Below are 14275 nucleotides of genomic sequence, written 5' to 3'. Positions count from 1 at the left end.
TTTTAGTAGATTAATACATTGATAGCTAGATTTATAACTTCATTCCTTTAAAATGAATAATTGTACTTTATTTTTTGAACACAGACATCTAAATCACAAGTTTATTGAAGTCTTTTAGAACTTTCCCTAATTTTAATATTCCACCCTGTAGTTCAGTTAAAGTGAACTCTTCCAAAATGAAGTTTGCTTAATGCCACCAATTGCCCAGTGCTTTCAGGGGGAAACTTTTATGCTATTAGGATCCCCCACCCCCCACAACTAAAGCCTGAATATTTTCATGGGACAAATCAAGTTCCTAATAATAGATTTTTAAAATTGAAAAGTGAATCAAATTGTGTTCATGGGCTTCCATTTAATGAAAATCAACTAGAAATGGAAAAGGAATGAGGGGGAGAGATTAGGGAGTAAGGTAAAAGCATTTTTAAAACCCCCCAAATGAACTGAGTGCTTAGTGTGTGCTGAAATGTATGCATGAGCTTCCATGTTATTGTCTTCCATCTGCCCTCCAGCTGGAAGAAGCTAGGCATGGGCAAGGCAGGGGGCACAGGCTCTCTGCAGCCTCTGTTTTCTTTTCTTTATATATATATATATATATTTTTTTTTTTTTAATTAGTTGTTGACAGACCTTTATTTTATTTACTTATTGATATGTGATGCTGAGCATTGAACCCAGTGCCTCACATGTGCTAGACAAGTGTTCTACTACTGAGCCACAATTCGAGCCCCCAGCAGCTGTGTTTTCTATGTTAAAGACATAAACATAAATTTAGATTAAAAACATGTAAAACCAAATGGTTATAAGATTTTAAAATTGGTAATACTTAGAGTTGCTAAGAATTGAATATCCAATAAGGTGGCTTTTGAGAGCATTGTAAATAGAAGATGATTCAATTCCTGGGGCAGCTGACTTTTCAGACCCATCCTGCAGATTAATAGTTCACTTTTTCCTTCCAATCCAGTTCTTAGAAGCTTCCCTTTTCCAAAGGTACTCTCTTCGAATAATTTAAATATATGAATGCTGTGGTATAGATCAGGTATGAGACCTACTGATTCTCAATGGCTTTTGTTGATTCAGGAAAGAATGGAGACCTCCTCCCGACGACCGAAGAGGCTGAGGAGCTTGAACGGGCCCTACAGGCCGTAACTTCTCTCGAGTGCCTGAGTACCATTGGGGTACTTACCCAGTCAGACGGTGTACCAGTCCAGGAGTTGTCAGATAGAGGAATAGGGGTGTTCTCCACAGGTACTGGAGCTTCAGGAATCCAGTCCTTGAGCCGAGAAGTAAACACGGACTTAGGGGAGCTATTAAATGGGCGTATAGTACATGATAATTTTTCTAGTCTAGAGCTGGACGAGAACCTGCTCCGTTCTGCTACCTTGTCTAACCCACCTACACCCCTGGCAGGGCAGATCCAGGGGCAGTTCTCTGCCCCAGCCAACGTTGGCCTTACTTCTGCCACTCTGATGAGCCAGAGTGCACTTGGGGAGAGAGCCTTCCCAGGACAGTTTCATGGACTTCATGATGGCAGCCATGCCTCCCAGAGGCCACATCCTGCCCAGCTGCTGAGCAAGGCAGACGACCTAATCACCTCACGACAGCAATACAGCAGTGATCATTCACACTCCTCGCCCCATGGAAGCCATTATGATAGTGAGCACGTGCCGTCTCCCTATAGTGACCATATCACCTCTCCCCACACAACATCTTACTCTGGTGATAATATGGCAGCTACCTTTTCAGCAGAGATGCCCATCATGGCGCAGCACTTGCTCCCAAACCAACTTGAGGTGCCACTTGGAGGAGTGGTAAACCCTAGAACTCACTGGGGTAATCTCCCTGTCAACCTTGGAGATCCCTCTCCATTTAGCAACCTTCTTGGCGCAGATGGACATCTTCTTTCCACTTCCCTATCCACGCCACCCACCACTTCGAACTCAGAGACCACACAGCCTGCCTTCGCCACCGTGACCCCCAGCAGCTCCAGCGTGCTTCCGGGGTTACCGCAGACCAGCTTCAGTGGCATGGGGCCTTCTGCTGAACTAATGGCCTCCACCTCTCCCAAGCAGCAACTCCCTCAGTTCAGCGCAGCCTTCGGCCACCAGCTGAGTTCTCACAGTGGCATTCCTAAGGACCTGCAGCCCAGCCACAGCTCTATAGCCCCTCCTACAGGCTTCACAGTAACAGGTGCCACAGCTACAAGTACCAATAATGCATCTTCTCCCTTTCCCTCCCCTAACTGAGCGTGTCTGTGTGTTTGCAGCAGGTGGGGAACCCGGTATTTTCTATCTTTGTTTCCTCTTTAGCTTCCCTTTCCTCTTTTCCTAAAGAAGACTTAAAAAAAGCAGATGGGAATTAGAGGGGCACCCCCTTCCCAGTCCAACAGGTAGCCAGGCAGTGGACCTTGCTTCAGTGTTCACATGTGCTTCTTAGCACTGGTGCTCATTCCCTCCTGGCAGGTCCACTTGGCCCTGGTGGTTTCCTTGGTGGTTCAGCACATTGACTGGATAGGATCGATTTTTAGCAGCAAGCCCTAGAAGTGGAAGATACCTCAGATTACCAGTGCCCTTTACTATTTCCTAGGATTCAGATCAGTGCTTTCCATTCTATAGCCAGGTTTTTACATAGGTGGTTCTAAATAGAATGATCCTATTAAGTGAGTTCCTGTGTAGGAGATAACTGGTGGTGTGTGGAGGCAGGTCAAGGCCCTGACTCAGCACCAACTGCCAAACACCACCCAGAGGCCAGGATGCCATTCCTAATCGTGATCATGGTTAACTAAAAAGAAAAAAATTGTCTTTTGACCACCTGTGAGTGTGTGTGCACCCATGTGTGTGTTTTGTGCAGTGCAGGAAGTAGCTATTCCATTGGTTTGTTATTTTTTTTTTTTTAACCCCTGTAATAAGGCTCTTTTCTCCTTTATACATCTCACATCCTAGTAAGGTTGATGATTCTGTCCCACTGAGTTAACTGAATTTTCCTGAATAGGGAGGGGGGTGGTCTGCCCATGTGAATAGCACAACCCTTTTCTGCTGAAAGTTAGCCCATGAAGAAGAGAGCCACAAAAAGCTGAATTCACATCAGTGATGGGGGCTGTCAAGCAAGACTTGCCTCAAGTGACTGTGGGGCTGCTGAGGCCACTTTGCCTTTTCAGACCTGCACTTGTTTTAAACCCCTTACTCGTGGGACACTTTTGCAAGATGCCATTGAAGAAAATATCTTGATGCGAAAAAGCAGGATAGGTCAGATAGATTTGAAAGACGAAATCTGTGAACTCCTCGATCCATCTTTTGCTTTTGAATTTTTCATGTTTACAGTAGTGATTCTTTGGTAAGATTTGTAAAATGTTGAAGACACTTGTAGAATCAGTGTACCAGTTGTGAAGTGATGTGTAATAACTGAAGGATACACATTTTAAAATTTCTTTCAAAGCAGAATATGGAAATTAGACATTTTACCTGCATTTGGTACTTTTAAAATAATTTAAGTACTTAGGTTTAAGTAAATTTGGAAATAGTTTTGGGAAATTCTTTTAAAGTACCAGGGTTTTAGGGTAAAAAATCATGTTGGATAGTTTAGTAAGTTGGTGACTATGAAATGAATATGTGAGGTTTCTTCTTGCCTGCCTTCCCTGCCCCCTGCCCCAGAGAAGGGTGGAGCTAGATTTTAAAGCATTTCTACTCCACTTTTGCTGAGAAGTTTCACTGTCCCTTAAGATACCATTGGCTATTTATACCTGAGTCCAGTCTAATTTACATATATATATATTTTAAAAGATGAGCAGAGAGAACATATCTATTAGTGAAGTGGTACAATAATTCATTTGTCAGGGAATATTTGATCTTGATTCCTTTCTAATAGGTAAAAATTTGGATGTATTTTCCTATTTCCTATATGTATTCTCTTTATGCCATGCTAGTTCTAACCAGTCCCTTCTTTGGAAGCTTTTCTTTCTCTGCTTTTTAAAGGAATGATGGTGATCAGCAGGCATTATGCAGATACCATGTGCCTGGGATTATGGAGGGGAAATGTCACATGACTGTATGGAATCATGATATGCCCTATTTTGTATTTATTGAAGTTTCTTTGGGGGCCAAAAATATGTATGTAATATATTTACTTTTTTTTAAATCATGTTAATTGATTGGAAAGTTTATTTTTAATAGCTTTGCCTTTTTTGCAGATTGAGAAATTTCTAAATTATAAATTATGTCTCAAAGCAAAATTATATTTGGTATCACCATAAATTTCTATTCTGAGGGGTGAGAACAGATCATTTGAGTATTTCTCACCTGTGAACCTGTGTCAGTAGCTTTTTACTTTAGTGCACTGTAACGAAATAATGAGTAGTTACCTCTGCTCCTGTCCTTTAGTTTGCTGTGCTATTTTCACATCCCATTGTCGTCATCACTAGGTAACACTGAATTCCCAGCAATTTTGTTTTGTCTCCATTGTGTACTAATTAAAGGTCGTAGCAGAGTAGCACATGGACTTTCTGTTAGCCCTTCTTTGACAGCGAAGGGCAGGTCATGGTTAGGTGATTTGAATTATTTCTGGCTATTTGTCCCTTGTGTTAGCTGCATAAAAATCTTCAGTTATCAAAACTGAGTTTGCAGTAAGTTGCACATTTTATTGTTTGCAATTTTCTGTTTTATGTGCATTTAAAAGCCCTTCTCTGCTTTCTAGTTGGGAGGCATGAAATGATCAGGAATGTTGCCAGTTACAGCTTCACACCAAAAACGTTGAGGAAATACACTTTAGATGCCCGCCATGATAGCTGAGGAAAGGGCACTTTTAGAAAGTACCAGTGTAGGGTTGAATAATTAGCAAAAACAAACTTTTCCTCTTTGCATCTACTTCAAAACAAATATCCAAGCTTGCAGTTTGCTTTGCTGTTGCTGTTGCTTGTGAATCCCTTTTTGGAAGAGAGAAGAACATCGATAAGCCCAGAGATATCCATGATGTTTTGCTTCTAGTTTTCAGAGTTCTAGTCCTATTAGTAGTAGGTTTGCTATTAATATGCAAAAAAGAGAATGAAGTGTCTTTTACTCCAGAAATATGAAAATTAGTGTCTTTTAAAATAACATTTGTGTTATAAGGCAATACTGGAATCAAAAACAAATCTTATATAAGGTCCTAATTAGGTAGAAACTAGCTTTTATTCTAGCATTCAATGTATGAGAGACGACAAAGAAGGTTCACTCTGTTTCTGCAGTTCTTTGGGACCATTTACAAAGGCCAGTTAGATTGTGTTACTGTGATTTACTTTTCGAAGTTGCTGCAGTTAATGGATACGTTCTGTGATCTGAGGATCTAATACTCATGACTGTGATCTATAGCATCTGAAGAAAAGATGGGCTTTCTCTCCTTTAAACTGTTAATATTATTTTAATAAAAGTACTTAAGATGTTGTTTTTTCCTGTGTAAAAATGGCTTAGCAATGTTCCTATCTCGGTAGGTTATGTAGCTAGTAAACAATTCAGGATAGTGAATAGCAATCACACTTCACCCACCAAGTGACAGACTATGCAATGGAAAAATTTTCTAATTATTGTCACATAGCTTACACAGCAAAGGATTATTTTCTGTAGTAAACCTACCGTGTGTAATATGCCTACTTTATAAATGACTTCCTGAGCAATTTCATGTTGGCAGGCAGTGTGCTGTGTCTAGTGTCCCTCTATGAGATTATAATGTAATGAGAAGCAAATAGTAGGTATGGAGATCAAGTTGCAAAGTGAATTTTTATTTTATTTTCTTTAAAATTGGTGTTACTGTCTTTAGTGGTTTAAGATTAAAGAAAGCTAATACTTTATCTTTGCCAAATACTATTTATAAAATTTATTTCTTAAATAAGCCCAATCTCTCAGCTGAAGTTAGGGATCATCGTTTCTGACTAACACTAAACCTTTTCCTTATCAGGACTTGTCCTCAAAACATGATTACAATCCACAGTGGCAAAGGCAGTTCTTGGAGCAGGAAGGAAACTGTGTGTCCATGCTACACACAGGTGCCCCTGCCATCCAGGTTTCATCCTACATGAGAGAAGTTACATTTCCATTTCCATTGACCTATAGCGTGGACTTTTTATAAATTGACATTAGAATTCGAGCACACAATGCATAAATTACTGATCCTGCCTGGGATCCTTTCTGTGCCCTTACACCATGAGGGTGCTGGTGATGGTTGATCAGCTTCATCAGCAATATCTGTATCAGGTTATTGCTTTTTAAAAAAAGTTGTTGTGGATTGATATCTCAAAAAGATGAAGACATTAACACTAATTATTTAATGGTTTAAAATTTATTAAAAATTTTAGGTGTGTAGTTTTCAGTTCCTTCATCCTTTTTAGTCTTCTTTTAAAATTCTATTAAATTCTACTCTTAATCTGTCATATAGGGAATAATTGAATACAGCGGTCTGCTGAATGGTCAACCAAACTCTCCAGTTTAATGAGGCAATGTAGAGGATTTCTTGGAAGAAAATTTAGTCATACTTCATTTGAATCTGCTTTATCATCAAAACCTACATTGTCATAAAATTTTTTTTCCTGAAAAAAAGTATATTACTGGGGGGGATATGTGCACATGCACACACACACACACACACACACACACACACACACACATTCCTATATGTCCATGTGTATACATATGTGTACACACATGTAGATATTCATTCAAGAATGAACATCTATTTTTCCCCCTCGATAATTTGAAAATAACTGAATCTTTACTGGTGTTCTATAAAAAGTGAAACAATTTGATGATTTCTTAGTATCTTGGCCTTTATAAGTTTTCCTATATCATATTCTAGAGTGAGCCAAAATCGTATTTTGTAAATTAAAGTAACATTTTAAGTAAAATATCTGTGAAGAACATGTATTGATATCTGTTAAGGATTTTCCCTTGACCAGTGAGTTAGGAAGGAAAATACAAGCATATATAAATTGTTGTGTCTCTTTGATAACCAGCATAATTAAAGCTGCAATGTGGGTTAAATTTAGAAAGCCTTTTCTTTTTTTACTCCAGTTCTTGTATTTTGGTAACTTTTCTCTCTGTGCTTTGATACAGAATTTGGAAAAGACAAGTCATTTCAGAGAGCAAATTTGGTGCGACTTTCTTTACTCCAAGTTCCTGAATATCAGGAATGTTTGGGTAGCTTGAAGAGCAGAGTTCTGGGTGATCTAAAGCTTAGTCTGACATAGTCCCATTAGAGAGAAATCTGAACTCTAGGAAGCAGTGTTGTGCAGCACCGCTTTCCTCCCTCCCTTCTGCCTGCTTGTCTCCGCCCATCCCTAGTACTAAAGTATGCACGTGCACACGTACGCTGTACTGATCTTGGCTGAAGAGTAATAGAATCCTCTTCTTTCGCTTGTTTTTTTTTGTTGTTGTTGTTATTGTTATTGTTGTTTTTGTTTGTTTGTTTTTCTTAAGCTGGGGACCACTGAAGTAAGCTCTATATGCACCCAAAGTTCCCCATGGAAAACTTTTCAACACGCAGTGCAGAAGGCTCCAATGCAGCTAAATGTCACGCCTTTGCTTTTACTTGGGGAATAGACTGATTTGCCCTGAAATGACTCCAACCTGCATCATTAAGGTACAGTTGGCTCCAACGGATTAGTGTTGAAATGAAGAAAAGCTTGACACTTGCTGACATTGTTTTCATCTGTCTGGAAGGGTTGAATCAGTTCCTCTCAACAGTGACAGTTCTTTTCACTGTATAGTATTGAGTATGTCTCAGGGATTCCTTGTGGAAATTAGGACAGTTTTTAAAAATAAGAAAACAATTTTAAAAGAAACTAAAGGTGACTCATCATTGAAGAGAGCGCAAGAAAGAGAAAATGTGGTTTAGTAGCGCATGGTGTCTCGCCTAGGACTTCTTTCCTTTCTACTTCAGGCTCTCATCTCAGCTTCAGCATACAGAATCCTTTCCCATCATGCACAGCTTTAAAACTTTTATTTAAAAATTTCCTTCCCCCATGAGCTTTCAGAATACTTATTGTAGATTTTAAGAGAAAAGGTATATTAATTTATGCTATTAACATCACCTCATAAATTATAAGTTTTATACTAAAGCTGTATTGAGTGTAATGAATTATGTTGCCTATGTGTTTAATAGCTAAAAAATTATATAAGCTTTTTTTTTTTTTTTTTTTGACAAAACAAACTAGTGAAGCACCTTTTTACACTGGATCTCTGCCGTGTCAAGGTGTATAGCTATCCTTTGCTACCTTGCAGATATATAAAATAAAAAGGATATCCTGGGGCCTCAAAGCGTAGGACACCTTTAGACCATTTATTATTGTTCATAGAACTGTTGAGAATAATGTTCTTTAGTAAATGATCTGTGGTTTACACTTAAGATGGCTAGAAGCTTAGTTACAGGGTAAATAGAAATACATAGATCAAGTAAAACTCCAACTACTGTAGCTGGAATTTGTAAACTAAGTTTTTAAGACCTCTTTTATTTCCTATGGATTTATTCTTTAATTTACAGTTTATTCTGTAAGTTGGGAAGTAAAATAGAGAAAATAATAAGTCTAGATGTTCTCAGTGTCTTATTCAGGAACTTTTTTATCCCTCCTCACTAAGGAATTCCCACTGTGACTTAAAAATAGAATTAAATTACTTGTGTGCATGTATATGTCTGTTTTTACACACATGCAAAAATATTCATTGGGGCACGTGTGTGAGAGAGATGAATGTGTGCTAATGTACAAATAGAGAAAGGTAACTGAATGTATTGTAGAAATATGATTTATTTAGTTGAGGGTATTAGAGTTAACTTTCTCATTGTCTCTGTTGTATAAATATACCAAATTCTTCACTATGTTATATTATGTTAAAAGGCTAGCTCTGATATCATGTGCATTTTATTTTAACTTTTGGATTAACTTATGTTTTTTAAGTGACATGAGAAACAGCAGATTCTAAGACCAGCCTCTCACTTTTGAACATAAAAGCAAAAGAGGGAGAGACAGATAGACAGACCCAGATAGGAGCTGTGTATATCCAGTGGGGTGATGGGACCAGACATCTGTTGAACCTCTTTTATGTTAATAATAGATTTCTTAATATTCTGGTAATAAAATATTATTGCTCATCTTTTCATGATGATGTTAAAAATTAAGGCCTTTTATAAAGAATCATTTTTTGAAGGGGAGTTGTTGGGATCATTTCACCATGCATATTTTAAAGCTGGAGTGATTCAGTTATTTCCAAACATTTTTTTAAAAAATTATTCAGTTTGCCATTAGTTAGGAAGTCAGAGGGCCCCTTCTCCTATCTTTTGGCTGTAGGAAAGATTATGCCACCCTTGACTTTTACCTGATTCATGTGGAATTAAAAAACATTCCTTTGAGTTTTAATTACCATTTTGCTATACACTCTTTACTGGAATGTCTGGTGGTCTAAAATAGTCAAAATTAGAGTTATTAAGTGTTCCAGTCACATTTATTTTTAATATTAAAAAATCATGTGCTTTGAGATATATCAAAACAACTTCTGATAGCCTATCTGCATTTGTAGTCCTCTTTGAAACTTCATTGACTTCATCTTAGATATAGTTAAGACCTAGGAAAGCTTTATATGTTGTTCTTTTACAGTTGTATCTTTATTCTTATAGCATCTCCCAGTTCCATTCACTCTTGCTTTTGGATTTTAAAAATCTGCATTTCTTGTACATATGCATGCAAATGAAAGAAGGGAGTTTGTATTGGTGCCATTTCTCCCTTCAGTTGCTGGTTAATGGAATTTGCTAGAATAAATTCCCCCTGGTTGAAGGGTAAAAACAGACCCTTTTGTGTATATCTGTACAGAGATGTGTATATGGGATGTGGTGGCACTTTTGCTGAATGTGAACTTGCCTTGTCAATGGAAAGACTGAAAAGTATTATGTTTATTTATACATTTGTATAAATCTATATATACACGTATGTATATGTGTGTGTATAGATAAAGCTATATACATATATTTCCCTAAAAAAATGTGTGTGTATAATAGGTCACAGCCTTTGTTAAGCAGGATTATACATCTATGGGAAATTCTGGATTATTCTGTAAGCCAGAGGAGGTAACCATCTAGAGTACATCATCAGAACATACTAAAATGCAAGTCCTTTGGACCGTAGTCTTAAGGCTGTCAGAAATGATGTCTAGCTACTTTTACTCGCCAGTTACATTCTCTTCATTGTCCCTACCTTCTGCTTGTTAATCTGTCATCATTAAAAACAAAATCACACATCATTGTGTTTTTCCCCTTTTATTATGTCCTTTCAATCTAGAAGCATTTGACTTAAGCATATTAAATTAATTTCTCAATTGTTTCTTTTAAAGATCTTTATCTCTGAATTGTCCCAGAAAATAGGAGTATTCTCTATAGTAGTTTTCAGAATTGAGTAGTCATCTTTGTCTTAAAAACAAAACAACAAAAAAAAAAGGCAACATTCAAGCAAAACTAATTTAGAAAGTTTTACATAGATAATTTTGGTTATTTTGCTTACTTTGATAAAAAGTTATGATTTTATGATTGGTATTAGTGTCAGATTTATTTTCACACTTATTGTCATCAAATGGTCATTTAAGTAGTTTGTTTTGCTTTGTGATTAAATCATAAATTTACCATTTACATTTTAAAGGAAAGCATACAAAGTCACATGTAAGCCTCTTGAATTCTGTAACAATTCACTTTACTCATGAAGAAACTGCTTTAATTAATTCTGCTATATTTCCTTTTGACTTTTCTTACAGTTGTGATTTTCTGTTTTAACTTTGCTGCAGCTCTCTAGAAAACTCGCATCCCTATATATTGTGCCTTTAAATCTCTTATGCACACACAGACAAAAGTGTATATATACATGTTGGAGCATGTGTACATATACTTTGGTACATACTCACACAGTATGTCTCTATATATTGTGGGAGTAGACGTATAGATTTTCAAAGGCAATGAAATGTTGCTCTCTAGATATATATGTATATAAATAGTGTTGATATAACTGTATATACACATGTATATGTATGACTTTTAAATGGCAATCTTTTACATTTAGCAAAATGCTGCCCCTACTGGAATATTGTCACTGCGATGGCAGTTGTATGTAATGATTTAAAATACATTATCAAAAATTATTTAAAGAACATTTAAAAGTCTCATCTAAAGACATCCACACATTATTTATTTATCTTCCTTTTCCTTTTATTGTTATGTTTGTTTAACTGAAAGGGAGACTTTTAAAAAAAACGCCATCTGTCCCATGAGAGACAAGATTCACTTGAAGAACTTTGTGCATTTTTTCTCTCTCTGAAATGGAGATCTACCACAGCCCAGCCTGTTTGTTTCATTTATAAAATGACCCTAATATTTCCATTAGTGTGTGTCATCCCCCCTCTTCTAGATCAACTTAATTCACCAGTTTGCCTCTTCCTTTCATTAATAAATAATGATCATTGTGACCATTTTGCCTGGGGGGAAGTTAACTACTCTCTTGCTGCAGGGAAATATATCACCTAATTGTTATTCTGCCTTGTTCAAAATTCAACTTTGAAAGAAGACAGCTCTCTGGGGAAGCTATCTTAAGCACATTTTGCATTTATTTAGTTAAAGGTCTTCCCAGTCATTTTCTTAAAAAAAGAACTCCAAGTTGCATGTATTTGTCATACATTGAATTTTTATTCCCCACAGCTTCAGGTAATTTTCATTAGTAGATTAGCTTGACACACTGAATACAAGAACATAAAGGAAAAAAAAAAAAAAACTGTTGAATATCATTTTATTTTTTGATGAGTTGGTAGCAGATTACATCTCAAGAATTTGCAGAGAGAGGAAGGTGGATGGACAATCCTAAACCTTAAGATGTTAGAGGGGGTAAAAAAGAACACGGGAACCCCGGAAGACTAAATGGAGAGGTTGGGGTTTGAATGATTTTACAGCGCAGCTTAGCTGGAACTTGATATCAGAAGCAGCCTTTAACAAAAAAGCCTCTTCTTGGCACTAACTATAGAACTGAAGCCGAAGTTGAAACCAAGTTGCAGTGGGAAATCAAAGGTGAGGTGGCTGATTTGAAACCAGTAAATGACAGACAGGTCAGACAGTTTTAAAATCTCTTCTAACAAAGTAACTGCACGGTAGCAAGGACTAGCCGTTCTCAAAGCCCTTCTTTTTCAGTGTTCTCATTCACCTTGGCACACAAGTATGTTTAATATGCCATACATTAAAAATATTTAGAAAACAAAACAAAAAGCTGCTTAAAGGGAATTTACGAACCGAGAATCTCCTCCTGTGTTTGTGTTAATGGTGTGGCTGCAAGCTTAGTCATATGCACAAAAACTAGGAGCCACTCGTTTCTGCAAACAGCAGAAGGAAGACAGGAGGTGGCAGGTTTTGGTGGGGCCCACATGGAGTGGAAAGGCAGTCTGTGGCATAGGGGGTAGTGTTGCTGGCAGAACACCTTTTGAGAGATGATAGGCTTTGGGTTTGTAATTTCCCTTTAAACAAGAAGAGATGGCTCACATTTTCCATATATATCTCAATGAATGTACTGTATTACTGTTTTAAAAATTTGATGAAATAATAATGGATTGGTCTCCTTTTGTTATCTGGTCCTTGTTTAATTTGTTTAAGGGTTTTTGTATACAAAAGTTTACATTTTTATGTATATTTTTCTTGTGTAAAAACTGATGTAATATGTGTATAAAACACTGTATGTATTATCTGTATATAGTGTGACAAAATGATTTTTCTTTCTTTCTTTTGGATGTATTAATAAATCTTGCTGTGAAGTAGCCTTTGTTTTGGTATAATTTCCTTAGCCTGAATTGTTGATGAAACTGCTAATCGAATGAAGGGTTTTTAAAATTCCCCTTCATTATTAAATATAGTATTTTCAATTCTTATGTTTTAGCAGCAACTCTTGGGAGATATTTTCATGGTCTTTATGGTTAGACAGTGATTTAAAATTGTAATAGCTGTTGATCAATTAAATTCTATCCAAGGTGACTTTAATTATAGTATCCAACCTTGAAGTTCAACCAGAAGTTGCATTTGAAATTGCTGTGTGCTGTGTAATGGAGGTCTTACAAACCAGTTTCTATTTAACTTCATCCGAAACCTCTATCACTTCATAAACACAAAAATTCATGCTGTGTAACCAAAGTTAAAAAAAAAAAAAAAAAAGCCAGGGGCTGCGGTATGGCGTGGTAGTAGAGGGCTCGCCTGGCGCGCATAAGGTCCGGTTTCATCCCCAGTGTTGCAAAACGAAAACCACAAAACCCAAAGAGAGATTTTTTTTTTCCCCAGTAGGGAAAGAAAACCCAGGAGAATTTTACCAATGAGCTACATCCTCAATCTATTTATTTACTTTTAAATTTCTTTATTTACTTTTGCAGTGCTGGCATTGAACCCAAGGCCTCTATCATGTGAGGCAGGTGCTCTACCACTGAGCTTCATCCCCAGCCTTTATTTTTTGTTTTGAGACGAGGACTAACTCGGTTGCCCAGGCTGCCTTTGAATTTGCTATCAGACCTCAGCTTCCCAAATAAAGTGGTATTACAGGCTTGCACCACTGTGACCCCTGAAATCCTGAAATACTCATTCTTTTTTTTTTTGGAACTGGGGATTGATCCCAGAGGGGCCTAACCAGTGAACCACTCCCCCTGAAATACTCTTTCTTTAAAGCAAGTAAGGGCCTTTGTCAAGGGCCTGCCTTATTTCACCTTGGAATTGAAATGGTTATTTTTTTGTAGGTTGGAATTTTTTATTTCTTATACTATCTTTTGTTGTTGAGGGAAGAATGAGTGTAAACTATTTTGCAGTACACATAAAGGTTAGGACAAAATTCCCAAACAAAATTAATAACCATCTAACCAAATGTTCCATTTATTGAGTTGCACTATTTGTGTTTGGGGGCCAAGGGGTGGGGTGTGGGTGTGGCATTTGGATATATTTTCATTTTCTTTGGTCTAATTCAGACAAGTTTAAGATGGATTCTAAAATTGTACTTTGCTTCCATTAAAGAAAAGAACTTTTCTTTTGTGACCCTGGGGATGGAACTAGGGCCTTGCTCGCACTAGGCAAGTGTTCTATAGCACTGAGCTACATCCCCAGCCTAAGAAATGAACATTTTGAGACTGGAAGCATGTCTCCACAGTAATAGTAGAACAACTGACATTAACAAAGCTCCATCCATCCATTTCTCTTTTGAAACTGACAAGACCTGGAGAATTATGCTCAAAATTGATCTGTCTATATCTTGAATTATATGGTAGTCGATTTTAA

At 37.1% G+C, this 14275-nt stretch overlaps 1 protein-coding gene across 6 annotated transcripts in view; it reads left to right on the top strand.

Annotated features, from left to right (window-relative positions):
* The window catches only part of Ino80d (INO80 complex subunit D), a 77406-nt gene extending 64623 nt beyond the window's left edge, over positions 1-12783 (top strand). For 5 of the 6 annotated variants that reach the window (XM_047544312.1, XM_047544309.1, XM_047544307.1 and 2 more), the window contains one exon: positions 1076-12783. In XM_047544312.1, coding sequence (XP_047400268.1) covers positions 1076-2241 — 1166 coding nt within the window. In that variant the 3' untranslated portion in view covers positions 2242-12783. The remainder of the gene's footprint in view (positions 1-1075) is intronic. The other variant, XM_047544313.1, reaches the window with a different exon arrangement.
* Positions 12784-14275: the final 1492 nt, after the last annotated feature.

The sequence above is a fragment of the Sciurus carolinensis genome, chromosome 3 (assembly GCF_902686445.1).
Source record: "Sciurus carolinensis chromosome 3, mSciCar1.2, whole genome shotgun sequence".
Classification (NCBI taxonomy): Eukaryota; Metazoa; Chordata; class Mammalia; order Rodentia; family Sciuridae; genus Sciurus; species Sciurus carolinensis.
Note: the sequence above shows the minus strand (reverse complement) of the source record. Positions and strands in the feature narration are given on the sequence as shown.